Below are 13,783 nucleotides of genomic sequence, written 5' to 3'. Positions count from 1 at the left end.
CGTGAACGCAATGAGGACCGTTGCCAGGAGGGCCCACCACCGGCTGGATCCACATAGATCAGTGGCGCGTAACTAGGAGGTAGCAAGACTGTATGAGGCAGCGGTGCCCGAGCATGCCAATCGAATGAAGGGAGGAACGGGAAAAGGCTGCTCAGCCGCAAAAGAAATGCTCCCAGCACCAGACTTCGTGAACGTTGGTGTAAGAGAGGTATCCAAAATGGATGCCATGGACATGGAGGTTGGGCCGCGACACAGGAAAAAGGGAGGCAATTGTCTCCTCTTGGGGAGTCAGGGGACTTGAGTAAAACTTTAGTCTTGACACAAGGATCCCCAGCCAAACCGGTGCTGGCAGCTCTTGGATGTTTACTGGACATCTTAGGAACTGTTGCAAAATTAGCCTCAAGTGGAGGAACCTCAGCAGAGCCGGTACCAAAAGGCATGTGGTCCGTGACAGCTTTCTTTGCCCCCTCAGCAGAACTGGTACCACCATGATCCTAATCGTGGGACGACATTCGCATAAATAACAGGACACGAATCCCAGATGCTGCGGCATAGACGGAGAACTAGATGACCGTGGAATCAGAGCAGGAAGGAAGGACAAAGAGAATAAAAAGAAACATTCCCAGTGATGCTAGTGCATCCAGCCCCGATCGTGCCGAGAAAAGGACTGATGGGTGATGCGCAGGGCTAAGCTCAAGAGGGTGGGGTTACGGCCACGTGTGGCACCCCGCGTAAAAATTAAAGAAGGACAAAAACCAAAAATGTTTATGCTTTTTTACAAAAGTGCTCCAGTACTGCCCCGAAGGATGGAATGTAGCAAAATTAAGGAAGAAAGGGGGCGAGATGTAGGAGTATTTAATGTTCCAACATAAAGTTCCAAAATGGTGCAAAAATAAACAAATGATCGAAGATCTGCAAGGTTCTACGATTTTCAAAGGAGAGAAATATCCCTTCTGCATAGTTTCTCAACTTCTTCTTGACCTTCAATCATAATTCCTTTTATTGGCAAAAGGTAATTTACCAATCCAGTATGGCTTCCTTTCCTTCAGACCCACACTCTCCCCTTGACTTGCTTAATAAGTCACAGTTAAGTCAATTTCCCAAACCAAAGGGTATATTTCCCTTCCCCTGGGTTTCACACTCTTCCAAGTGCCTGTCTTCAATGTCTCTCTTTAAACTGGGTTGTGGGTCCTCGACTTGCAACCGTCAATGCCTTTCTTTATAGTTGTTGCTGGTGCTCTACCTGCAAACACCCTGCCTGATCTACTCGCCTGCCAGAGCTTTACAACGTTCCCTTTTCCTTCTGGGTCAGGTCTCCAAACTCACAATCACATTTGCCTGGTATACTCTCCTGCCATTGCTTATTCTCTTTCTCTTACATCCAGACTTGCGACCGGCTGCCTGGTTATTTCTGGACTTTTTCCACATGTAACAATTCAGTTCTGATAAAGATTGGGTCCTCGACCCTCTTTGCTTTGCCTCCTTCTCAATGGCGCCCAGCATCCCGGCTCCCCTATCTGTGGTGGCCTGGCAACTGTATTTGCCTTCTAGCAGCCTGCGGTATATGCTGCAAAGCGCTCCCGTGTCCCACTTCCCTTCCCTGGCCTCACCAGTATTGCTTGGCTGCTTCGGCATTCTCTGCGACCCTCCTTCTCTCTTTTCCTTCTCCTGACGTCCCGTCTATCCTCTGGTGTTCGACGTGCCTGAACCGCCTCTCACCAGCGTCCCTCGCTGTGGGGCTGCTTGCGGCAAACTTTTTCACTCTGAACTTCTTACAAAGGTGCCAGTGTTTCTCTGTCCCGATGCAGCTGCTCTGCAGCTCAGTTTCCGACTCACGTCAGGAATAGTGCAACTCCATCTTCCTTGCGGTGCCAGGATTTTAAATGTCCCTGCAACAAATGGATGCTTCAAAACACTAGAGCGCACCTCTAGGACCAGGATTCTAGCACTCTGCATTACTCATGTTTTCTGCTATGATTTACATTCTTTTAGATGGTTGATCACTGTTAAAGGAGGAATGTAGGTGTTAATTTTTTAAAGTTTGGATTCCATTGTTACTTTGTACAACACTACATTATTTCATGCCAGTGCATTTTTCATAATTCAATATTCTGATAGCCTCAGAGGTTCTGCAATAGCACAGATTAAAAATGGTTGTACATGGTAACACCTCTAGCATTTTGTATATGAACTGTGTGGCTGTGACATTTTAACAGTTGTCATGTCATTTTCCCCTTTTTTTATAATGGCTTTGCCCATATCATCATTAGCCCTGTCAACTCCTGCACCCTATCTATTTATATGGATGTTCGGTTGTGGGGACACGACCGCAGAAGCTTTAAAAAATACACTTCATATTACGACAATTTCATTGAAAGCCAAATCAACACTAGGCTCACCTGATTTGGGATTTAGGGAATCGCACTGAGCATTGAACATATGTACAAACTCCACATGTCTCTTAATCAACTGCTGTTTAGTTCCGTGGGACGACAATCCCACTTCCTTAAGCCTTTTCCTCAAATCGCGATCGGAAAGGAGGTTGTACACCACTTTGGCCATTGTCTTCCTCTTCTGGGCAGAACTGCAGAACAAAAATATAACCAATTAACTACAGTCAGTTGAACAAATGTATTGGCTTTTCGCATATCCCACAAGCTGACACATTCTCAAAAACTGAATTCAGCATAACCCTGTTGCACAACTCTAGTATAACTGACAACAGACAATAACTATCCATTTCCAATTAGTTTGCAGTACTAACGGTCAGGTGGGGATCAATGACGTACCTACTATCCATAGTGCGTTATTTCATTAACTACTACTGCTCGGGTCTTATGGTCTGTGATCTACATGATATCAAGACCAGTAGGAACAGACTACTTTTTTCCCATGGAAACGTGATGCAGTTGGTGGCCACCTAGGACGGAAAGAAGAACCATTGGAGGGGTGGGAACAGGAGCATACTGGGTGAATGAGAGTTCAAAGGAAACCTGAGGAGCAAAGTAATCTTCTCAGAGCTCTTGTGTAGAGAAGACAGTTTATAACTTGGGATTTCCCAGAAGAATGTTATAATTGATTTAACAAACAGAAACATGTTGGACTACATTTTCATCTTATGATAAAACATAGGATGTACCATCTGTTGGGTAGTGTAGAATTTTGCAACAGATACAAATATGTTTTTGCATTCCGCTGAATAAGCCGTTAATTCATGCACTTGTTTGTTTACATTAGGTGGAGATAATAACACACGTATATCAATGATGTGGCCGTAATTTACAATTGTGCCAATTGTGAATTTTGTAATATTGCATTGAGGATGGAGAAGTATTTAATTAAAACAAATACAAGTTTGATACTGAGCAACACTGGAAACTGAATTTAATAGGAAAGTATAGCTGATGCTAACCCTACTACTATTTTTGTTATCATCATATAAGTAACCAGGATGTGTAGGCTACTACCTGGACTCCAGGTAGAAGACACATGGGGGTGCCAGGGATAGTCCAAGCTATTCAGCCATATGAGAGGGAGATGATGGACACTGATCCTGTATTATGTTGTGAGGACAAGATGAGGTTCAACCAGACCGAAACATGTGTCTGGGGTTGCTGTTGGTTCTCTTGTTCAGAGGAGAATGGCCTAGCATTTCGGTGCTGGACTGCCCGAGGGCAGGAAAAAGACTGATATGTTTAGGATATTTCTCCTCTGTGAAAGATAGTGAGCTAAATACTCTGGGTAAGGCTCTTGTAACCAGGACTCATGTCTGGCAGCGAGTCTCCCAGGACCCCCATTGTTATTTGCTTATTTCAAGTAGCTTTGGGTCTCACCCTAAGTTACTAGCGGAATCCAGACGTGGACCCCTTGCTCACTATTCTTAGAGGCACAGCTACACCCTACTGATGAGGTTCAACCTGACTGAAACATGTGTCTGGGGTTGCTGCTGGTACTCTTGTTCAGAGGAGAATTGCCTAGCATTTCGGTGATGGACTGCCCCAGGGCAGGACAAAGACTGATATCTTTAGGATATTCCTCCTCTGTGAAAGATAGTGAGCTAAAGCCTCTGGGTAAGGCTCTTGTAACCAGGACTCATGTCTGGCAGAGAGTCTCCCATGACCCCCATTGTTATTTGCATAGGACAAGATGTAAATCATTTTCAGAATAGAGAAAAGCAAGATGACAAAGAGGTGGGTTTAAAGCGAGATGCAGGGGTAAAACACTAGATTAATTACCAATGCAGACTGAGATTATTTCCTAATTCTAAGGTCATTGCGGGTGAATGGAGCAGAAGAACCAACCTGGAGAGAGGTATGCAGATGGTCAATGCAGGAAATCAGGAGAGCCAAGGAGAAAGAACTGTCTGAAGAAAAAACAGATAAAGTAGTAGAAGGAAGCGACTGAAGAGTGGCTGCTGTCTGGAACTTGTAGCGAAAGCTCCAAGGACCACAAAACAATCTTGTGGTTAGAAAAGAGGCTGCTGGTTAGAACCTGGAGATAAAGTTCCTAAAGTGAATGAGAACAGGCGAACAGCTGAATGCTTGGAAATGTCCACAAAGACATTAACAATGTGCAGAGGAATTATGCATGCGGAGGATTCCAGTCAAGGACCCTACAGCCAGTGAGATATTGAAAGCACAAAACTCTTTGCCTGCTGGGACATGAAGGCATACGCCATAGAGACATCGAAAAACGGAGTGTATAGAGAAATATGTCATGCTTTGGACTGAAGGGAAAGTCTCAAGAGATATCGGGAAACAGAGTTTGGCAATAAATATTGCATGCCACCACTTCGGCAAAATTTGTACAAACATTGTGAACCGAAGGACACAGGGAAAGGGGTTAATCAAGAGTTTGAAAATTAGATGGAGTATCACCAGAGAAAACGATTAGGCGTCCAGACCACCTATGAAGCCACTGTAATATAATACAAGTTTGAAATCCATTCCAGTATGTTTGCACTTAATTTTAAGAAATCAACTAAGTTCATAGCTTGTTAGCAAACCAAGAACCGCACATGAAGCACAGTAAAACATGTTAAACCGGCACAGGCTTAATATCTTTAAGGATTCCTCCCAGGTTCCTGATATTATGCAAGGAAACTGGTTGGATCTCCATAGAGAAGCCCCAAAGATAACATTCCAACTCCCTATGGTGCATCCAGAAGACTTTGGTAGAGATTGACAGTGATAAAGTTTAATGTATGGGAAATGTACTTTTGCAGCAAGAAAATAACCAATGATAAAAAAAAGCACCATGTATACACTACAGTGCTTTAAAAATCATTTGGTTATGTAGAGTGAGGGTCCGTGAACAGTGTTATTATGTAGTCCACATTACAAACAGCATGCACCAACCAAGTTGTGATATACAATATACTCTGCAGCTACAGAAGCATGTAGATTGCCATGCCTCAGAGGCTGTTTGAATGTGCATACACAAAGAGAGCAGAATTGTATATAAGGGTTCAGGCAAAGGGCTGATCATGATCACTTGTGAGGCAAAAGACCTTGGGGTCATCTTTGACTCCTCCCTCTCTTTCTCTCCTCACATCATGGACTTTACCAAGAAGTCCAATTTACAGTTGCATCTCCGCAGGCTCATTCTACCTTTCCTCACCTTCCCCCAGGAGCTCAACATCTCCAGAGCCCTGGTTCTCTCTAGACTCTACTAGTGCAACAGCCCCTTCCCCAAACTGCCTCTTTCCTCCCTTCGCCCCCTTTAACTAATCCAGAATAGGACTGCAAGACTTACCTTTGGCCTCAAGCCGAGGGACCACATCACTCCGGCCCTAAAGTCGCTCCACTGACCCCCGGTGACAGCAAGTATCAAATGTACGACTTTGCCTCATCCACAAGGCTGTCTGGGGCCTGGGACCTCTTCACATCCAGCCTTCCCTCCCTAAATACCTCCCAGCCAGATTCCTTTGGTCTTTTGGCTCCAACTTCTGCAGATCAAACGATTCTCCAAGCAGAGTGGGAGGTAGATCCCTTTCCTCAGCTGGCATCTCCTCCTGGAACGGCCTCCCTCCCCTCCTCCCCCCACCCTCATACTTGAGCCGGATCTTCTTAAGTCAGGGACTTTCATTTTCTCCTCTTCCTTCCCTCACACCCTCCTGTGCTAACTCTCCATCTGCCACTGCGACTGACCTTCAGAGTTATACAGGGGCCAGACCACCACCTACCAGTCCCCCCAGCATCCCTTCTCATCACTTGCCATCAGGCCCCTTTTCCTGGTCTAGCACAACTGGTCTTCCCTGTCCACCGCACTCTTCCTCCCCTTCCCCCCTGGCACTTGCCACCTTGTCCCGCCCAGCACTTGCCCTGCACCCAGCCCTTGGGAGCATCCCACTCCTACAATTCTCCCTCCCTCCTCCTCATGCACTTACCACCTTTTCATACACTTGCACAGTAGGATTGTCATAAGGCTAATAGAACTGTTTCTGGTGTTTTACTTTTTGATTCCCATATCCTCTCCTCACCCCCATCTTGTTTTGTGGCACTTGGAAACACATGTGTGTATGCACCATACACATGTCCAATAAATACATAAAGAGAAAGAACTGACTAGAATAAAATACAGTTTCCTAAATCTAATATAACAAAGGCAACTGAGCATGATGTTCTAATCAACTGCAGCTGATAGGTTATAATAAGATTAAAGCACATACACAGTTGATGTCAGCCACCGTGTGCATATTTACTAGGGACAGCAAACCATATTTTCCAGAGTTGGAAAGCTAAAAGCTGCAACTGTATAGAAAACCTCATGGTTTCTTTGAAACATTGCACAGATTTGACTGAAGCTGAAACAGTTACAGGTTTAAAGCGTTGATTGATAACGGAAAAGGCTCACAATGAGTATTTGTAACAATTTTCATCATGATGAGCACAGAGCCTTCTCTAAGAGATGCAGATAGCAACTATGTAGAGCGTCAAATGAGCGTTCTCATTTTGTAGTCTTTTTTGCACTGGAGATATTAATTATACCACAATTCTGACTATAGAACAAGCGTTTGCATTTCATGTCTATTTAGGTCTAGGCTGCGCCCTTGTCCATTGGTTCTTCTTTGTGCAAATGGGATACATTTAAGCAGTACGATATTACCTAGAGATGAAGCACTATCCTTGAATTCAAATTCTGCAGAAACACACAAGACAAGAAAAATGTGGGTTGCAGAAAATAACGAATTCATCAATTAACCAAAGACGGATGTGATTCTGTTAAGTGGGGAGGGAAGATAACGATGAGTGGAAGGAAGGTATTGCTAAAACATACACTTCAATTCACCAAGGTCAACGCCTTCTTGGGTGTTCCCGCTCTTCAGACCCAGGCAGGGAAAATAAACTAACTGCGAGGTGTGGCAGTTGACAAAGGGTGACAAAGAAAAGTCTCTCAAACAGGGGTAGCTCTTACTAACATACTATATAATTTCTAAATGCACCATTAGGAAACCTGAAATTCTTATCAGAGAGATACTATGGGTGAGGGGTCGTAGGAAAGTGGCCCACTGTAGAGAACATATCAACATGGAAAACTGCAAGTGCCATACATATTATATCATATAGCCACCCAGTTACAATGTGTGGCCCAATGGCAGTTAGATGACGAAACACCTGAGCTATGCCTTTTAGCAAGCTCGGCAAACCCTAGTTCACTCAAGCAATGGCTATGGCTGGCAAATTAAGGTAGGGGCTGGGTACACATAATAGAACTGGAAAAAGAAATTTGGGAGCGGGCACATAAGGTAACGGGTGACATGCAACCATACACCTCACATTTACCACTAAGTAGGAGTACTGGAACCCAGAAAACTATGTACAGGGACCTGTTTGTGAATGGCCAATCACACCGTTCTCGGACCTATGTAGCAACTGAAATCTGAATAAGGGCGAGTTTCTATTTTATGCTACTTACTGGTAGAGGTCTCAGGATTTGGACCGAGTTACCCAATGAACTGCACATGTCCTTTGTAACGGGCGTCGCCCCATCTTCACCATTTATACTAAACTACTGGGTAAAGTGACCAAATATAAAAGAAGACTGGCAGCAAGATTTAGGGATGCTCTTTGAGGACAATGTCAGGAAATATGCTCATATACCAAAGCAGTGCCTCGCAATGCGTGACTAAAATGAGTGCAATACAATGTACTAGAGATGGAATACTTGACCCCAATAAGGCCCCACAAATGAATCCAAGCAGGCCAACAGATTGCCCGAGATGGGGGCTCGAGGATGCCATGTTTCTCCACATGATCTGTTTGATGAATCCTATGGAGTCCTCACGAAAAACGAGTCCCCACTCAGGTGGGAAGGGAAAGGCAGATGCTTCCTGACCCCTGGGGCGGTGTAAGCAAGGAGGATCCCCTGGGGACAGTGTCGTGCGGGAGGATCACCAGGGAGGTGAAGGGCCACAGGGTAACAAGAGGACTTCATGGGATCAGAGGCGGTACTTGTCTATCTCCAGGAAGGGAATATCATTAATGCCAGCACATGTAATGGCATGTTGTCCAAGAGAACGGGTACTCCCTAAAGTTAATTGTAAAAATGCGAGTGAAGCCAATTATAACCGGTCGTGTATTAAGGGTTAGAAAAGCTCTTAGGAACTTGGTGGGGAAATTATTATTGAGAAAACTATCTTTTGTGTTAGGGACTTCAAGTCCCAGAATTCCCAGAGTACTGGAACAAAGAGGAGGGCTGCAGAGGCACAAGGTTGCAGAGTGCAGCCCATTAAGCTTAATGACCCACACCTGAAGATGGCTGAGAGGTATAAAGGCCCCCTCAGGTGCAGGCCAGGAGACAAAGGTGGAAGACAGCGATGTAGCGGAAGCGGTGGCAGCAGGAAAGCAATAGGAGTAGTAGTTTGTGGAGGAGTTTTGGAATCCCCACGAAGCAGCAGAGGAAGAAATTGTGGACGAGTCAGGATGCCGGGACCAGAGTGGCATGAGAAATTGGCGCTGGTCCTAAGAGGGTCGTCTGGGCTTGAGATTTCAGCTGCTGAGGTTGCGCAGCAGAAAGCATACTTTTCTTTGACTTTCTCCATTGTGAAGCGTTCAGCTGTGGCAGGCGAGCACTGGATCTCTGCAGAGATTTCAGCTGCAGAGGTCACGCAGCGGAAAGCGTACCTGTCTGACTTTCCCCATGGTGAAGCATTCAGCGGTGGAAGGCGAGCACCGGACCACTGGTGAAGACGTGAAGGCTCTAGAAGTAGCAGACATGAGATGCGGGAAGCCGCGCAGGAGAGGTTGCCAGGCCACGCAGAAGAACTGAAGCAGAGGAGATGGGAGCAACCAGCTAAACGCACGCAAAACCTGGTGAGTTCACTATTAAGTTGTGACCCTGGAGCGCTCCCTGATTACCCGTTGCTTGAATCCAGACGTGCTTTTGAATACTGAACTGATGTAAAACAAATGACTTATCATGACGCATACCAAACTGATATAAAACAAGGCAGATGGCATAAAGAAACTTTAAAGGTCCCACCAGAAGTAGGTGATTGTAATATAGTGGGTAATTATAACAACCAACCACACGAAGGGGCAGCATCTCACAAAGGGAACATATACTACTATTGCCAAAGCTAAAAGTGACACACATTAAGGCAATTGAGTAACAACCAGGGTTGCCTAAGCCAAAAGATGTGTGTGAGGAATATTGGCCAGGTGTAGAGAATGTCTTAAACCCACATTGCTAAAGCCGAAAAAAGAGTAAGATTTATTATCAGCATTTGGTTAATAATACAAAGACGGAACAAGATTGGCAGGAGGGCTGCCCTTCTGATAAAAGAGGTTCAGGAGGAAGGAAGCATGGCCTGTCATGCGTGTAGCAAATATCCAAGTGTTAGAAATGGCACCAGAGTGATTCTTTTATCACTCGAAGAAAGTCCTAAACCTAATTATGTGAAGTAAAAGACATTGTTAAAACCTTTGAAGTTGACCCTTTCACAGAAGTACTTGGAGGTAGTAGTTGGACCTGAAAAGGGAGTATACCAGGTCCTAGAACCTTCTGCCAATTGGTTCTGTTCGGGCAGGAGAGTGTACCCGCACAGAGACCTGCAGTAGTTTATTTTAGCTGGCAGGGGAGTATTCCAGACAAAGAGCATTTGTAAACATTGGTTCTGTTCTGGCAGGAATGCACCGGAGCGGAGTGTTGTAGAAGAGCTAAACCTGCAAGAGAGTAAACTAGGTGGAAAATCATAAAGTACTGTGGTGGGGTAAAGCTTATGACGAAGTGATGCCAAAATATCCTGACAAAGACACTTGTTATGAAGCTAATGAAGTTTTGAAATAGTCTTGGCTGATGTCCGTTTTGATGAAGTAGAACTGAAGCTGAATTAGTGTCAAAATATCCAGACAAAGAAGACATGTGTTTCAATGTAATGAAGTTCTGAAATATTCATTGTTGATGACAAGAAGCTGTCTCAAGACCTTGACTACAAGTGGAAAGTGGAAAACTTTGTTAAACAATTGTGAACAATCTTTGGAATCCAAGTTGGAACTTGTGGTGTTGTCCAGTTGGATTAGAAAAAGAACTGAAGTTGATCTTTTTGTTATGATACAGGATTTCCTTATCCTTTTTGAACATTTAAAGCAAGACCTGCTTCAATCTGGGGAAGGGAAGTTTGCCGAGGTTATCTGAAGAAGCAGCTATTGTGGTGTAACGTGTACTGTTATATTTGTTATTGTTAAACTGCCATATATTTGCTTATTGATTTGTTTGTTTATTTTATTTGTATAGCGCTCCAGACCCAGGGGTATATGGGCGCTCAAGGATATGGTTACAGGCATAGGAAAATACATTGCATTTACAAAAATACAGTTAACACAGATGGCAAACAGACAGTATGCTATGTCGTTATACATTTAAATAATAGGTACACAGAGATGCGGGGGATGTAGAAGCTAGTATCAATAAATGCAGGGTGGTGGTGGGTGAATGCTGGTAAGTATGTAAGGTGCCCCGAAGTACCTGAGGTGGTGTTAGTTATTTGTTTAGTAGCCAGGGGATGACCTGGGTTTTGAAAGGTTGAAAGGTGGGGATGGATTTGATGTCCAGTCGAAGTGTATTCCAGAGTTGGGCGGCTAGAACCGGGAAACTGGTTCCGCCAGCTCTTTTTAGGGTATATTTAGGCACCACCAGGCATAGTGTGTTGGTGGATCTGGTGATTCTGGTAGCAGGTTTCAATGTGAATTTATTGGTTAGATAAGGCGGTGCAAGGTGATCAAGGGCTTTGTAGGCGAGGCAGATAGTTTTTAGATCGATTTTTTGTTGGATGGAGAGCCATTTACATGATTTTCTGATAGCAGAGATATGTTCACTCCTAGGAATATTAAGACAGCTCGGAGTGCGTTGTTTTGAAGGACCTGCAATTTGTTGATTACTGATTTGTTTGCGCCTGCATATAAGCTGTTGCAGTAGTCCAATTTAGACTGTATAAGTGCTCTAGCTAATATGAGGCAACTGTTAGAGGATAGCAGAGGACTACAGGCCCTGATCAGTTTATCTGTGTAAGCAGTGGCTGAGGCGGTCATGTTGATTTGTTTGGAGAGGTTAGTGTTGGTATCTAGATAGAAACTGAGGGTTTTTACACTTTTTGCGATGGGAATAGTGTTTCCATCAATAGTGAAGCTAGTATAGCTAGGGCTGAGCTTCAGGATGGTGTTGGGGGATCCGACAAGGAGCAGTTCAGTCTTTTCATTATTCAGACAGAGGCCATGTGTGGCCATCCATGCCTGAATGATGGAGAAGACTTCATTGATCCGGCTGACGTCTGAGATGTAGTTACCGGATAGAGTTAGGAGTATCTGGGTGTCATCTGCATAGTTGGTGTAGGTGACACCCAGATGGTCCAGCTTGTCGAATAGAGGCTTTGTAATAGTGCCCCTTTGTGACTGTCTTTTTTAATATAATGGTTTTGTATGTTATATAAAGTAGGCGAAACACAAGAGCCGTGTGGGACACCGCAGGTGATGGGAATTGGGTCGGCCGCTGCTAGCGGTGAGAAGACACACATGGTCCTGTTGGCAAGGAAGGATTGGATCCATGTGACCGCAGTGTGGGAGAAATGTGCTGCCGATGACAGGTGGTTGCATAGCATTTTATGGTCAACCAAGTCAAAGGCGGCGGAAAGGTCTAGGAAAAGAAGGATGGCAGCCCTACCTTTATCTTTGAGTTCGTCGATCTGACTTTTGAGATCAACAAGGGTTGTTTCTGTTCCATGTTGAGGGCGAAAGCCAGACTGACGAATTCCTAATAGTTGGTTTGTCTCTAGATAATCTTGAATTTGTACGTAGGCCACTCTATCAAGGATTTTTAGTAAGAACGGGACGGTGGTGATAGGTCTATAATTGGTAGGTATAGACGGGTCGAGTGTTTGTTTTTTTAACAGTGGTAGAACCCATGATTGTTTCAAATTACTTGGGACTGAGTTGCTAGTGAATGACAGGTTTATAAGTTTGGCAATGAAAGGGGATAGATCCCTAGCTGCATCTTTTATAATCTGAGCGCGGCAGCTGTCCCCCTTACAATTTGAAGGTTTCAATGAGGCTATAATTTTTTCTACTTGTGAAGCCTGAACTGACTGCAGTGGGCGATGGTAAGGTTGGACTAGGAGTTGTGCCATGGGTGAGTTGTTGTCATTTGTTTTCAATTTTGGTTTGGAGTCCCGAGATTTTGTTGGCAAGGGCATTCTGGATACCTGTGCACCAGGGTTTATCCTTAGTGCAGTTATCTGTAGGGGGATTAGGGTTTTCTTATTCCTTTAAAATGTTAAATAGTTCTCTCATGCTATAGCCTGCCTGAGTTATCCTGGAGTTGTAAGATTCTTTTTTGGCACGTATAATCTCATTTTTGTAGATAGTGGTAATATTAGTGCGATTAGTTATATTTTCTAACGAGGGAGCTGTGTTCCACAGTGTTTCAAGTTTACTTTTTTGTTGTCCAAGTAGTTTGAGCTCAGGGGTGTACCAAGAGTTAAGGTGAGCTTTCGGTTTCCCTTTGCGCATTTTCAGTGGGGCAATGATGTCAATAGCTTTAGACATGGAATCGTTGTAGTTATTGACCAACAGGTTCAAGTCAGCTGTGGCTGGTCGCATGCTTAGAGTGGGGACTACCAAGGGTATTAGTGCTTCAGCTGTAATGTTTCTCTTGTTCCTAGTTGGGCAGGCTGGTGCAATAAGAGATTTTTTGGGCACTGGGTTGTTGATGTTGACATCTAACGAAAGAAAGTGGTGATCCGTCCAGACAAGAGGCAGCGGGTTCTTAAGGGTAATAATGCAATTAAGAGAAGCTACCCAGTCGAGAGCCCTACCTTTCAGGTGAGTGGGTTGGGAGCAGAGTTGTGGAAGGCCATGCTCAGCTAGTGCAGTAGGCAGGGAAGTGGCTGAGGTGTCATGAGGGTCATTAAACCCAAGATTGAAGTCCCCATGGATGATAATTTGAGCTGAGGGTTTAGAGCTTTCGGCTACTAGGGATGTGATATCTTCTTCAAATGAGCCAGGTGGATCCGTCGGCCTATATATTAAATGCATCGTAATTGTGCTCTTAGGGGATGTTTGCAGTTTGACTGTGAGATGCTCAAATGATTTTAGCGGAGAAGAGGGGGCAAGTCTAATGGGAAGCAAGGATTTAAAGGTGATAGCTACACCACCTCCCCGAGCGTTGGGTCTATCGGCTCTGAGGATGGCATAATTATCAGGGATAGCTAAGGTGAGAGATGGTCCCGCCGCGTTATGCAGCCAGGTTTCAGTCACAGCAAGGATGTCCAGGTTGTTGGTCAAGATGA

General features: G+C 44.6%; 1 protein-coding gene across 3 annotated transcripts in view; it reads right to left on the bottom strand.

The window, feature by feature from the left end:
* Window positions 1-13,783, bottom strand: part of RAD18 (RAD18 E3 ubiquitin protein ligase) — a 1,168,890-nt gene that overhangs the window by 662,179 nt on the left and 492,928 nt on the right. For all 3 annotated transcript variants that reach the window (XM_069643474.1, XM_069643473.1, XM_069643475.1), the window contains one exon: window positions 2,400-2,584. In XM_069643474.1, the coding sequence (XP_069499575.1) occupies window positions 2,400-2,584 (185 nt within the window). The remainder of the gene's footprint in view (window positions 1-2,399; window positions 2,585-13,783) is intronic.

This window comes from Ambystoma mexicanum, chromosome 2p, assembly GCF_040938575.1.
Source record: "Ambystoma mexicanum isolate Mex_15411 chromosome 2p, UKY_AmexF1_1, whole genome shotgun sequence".
Lineage (NCBI taxonomy): Eukaryota > Metazoa > Chordata > Amphibia > Caudata > Ambystomatidae > Ambystoma > Ambystoma mexicanum.
This window is presented reverse-complemented; position numbering and strand designations above follow the sequence as displayed.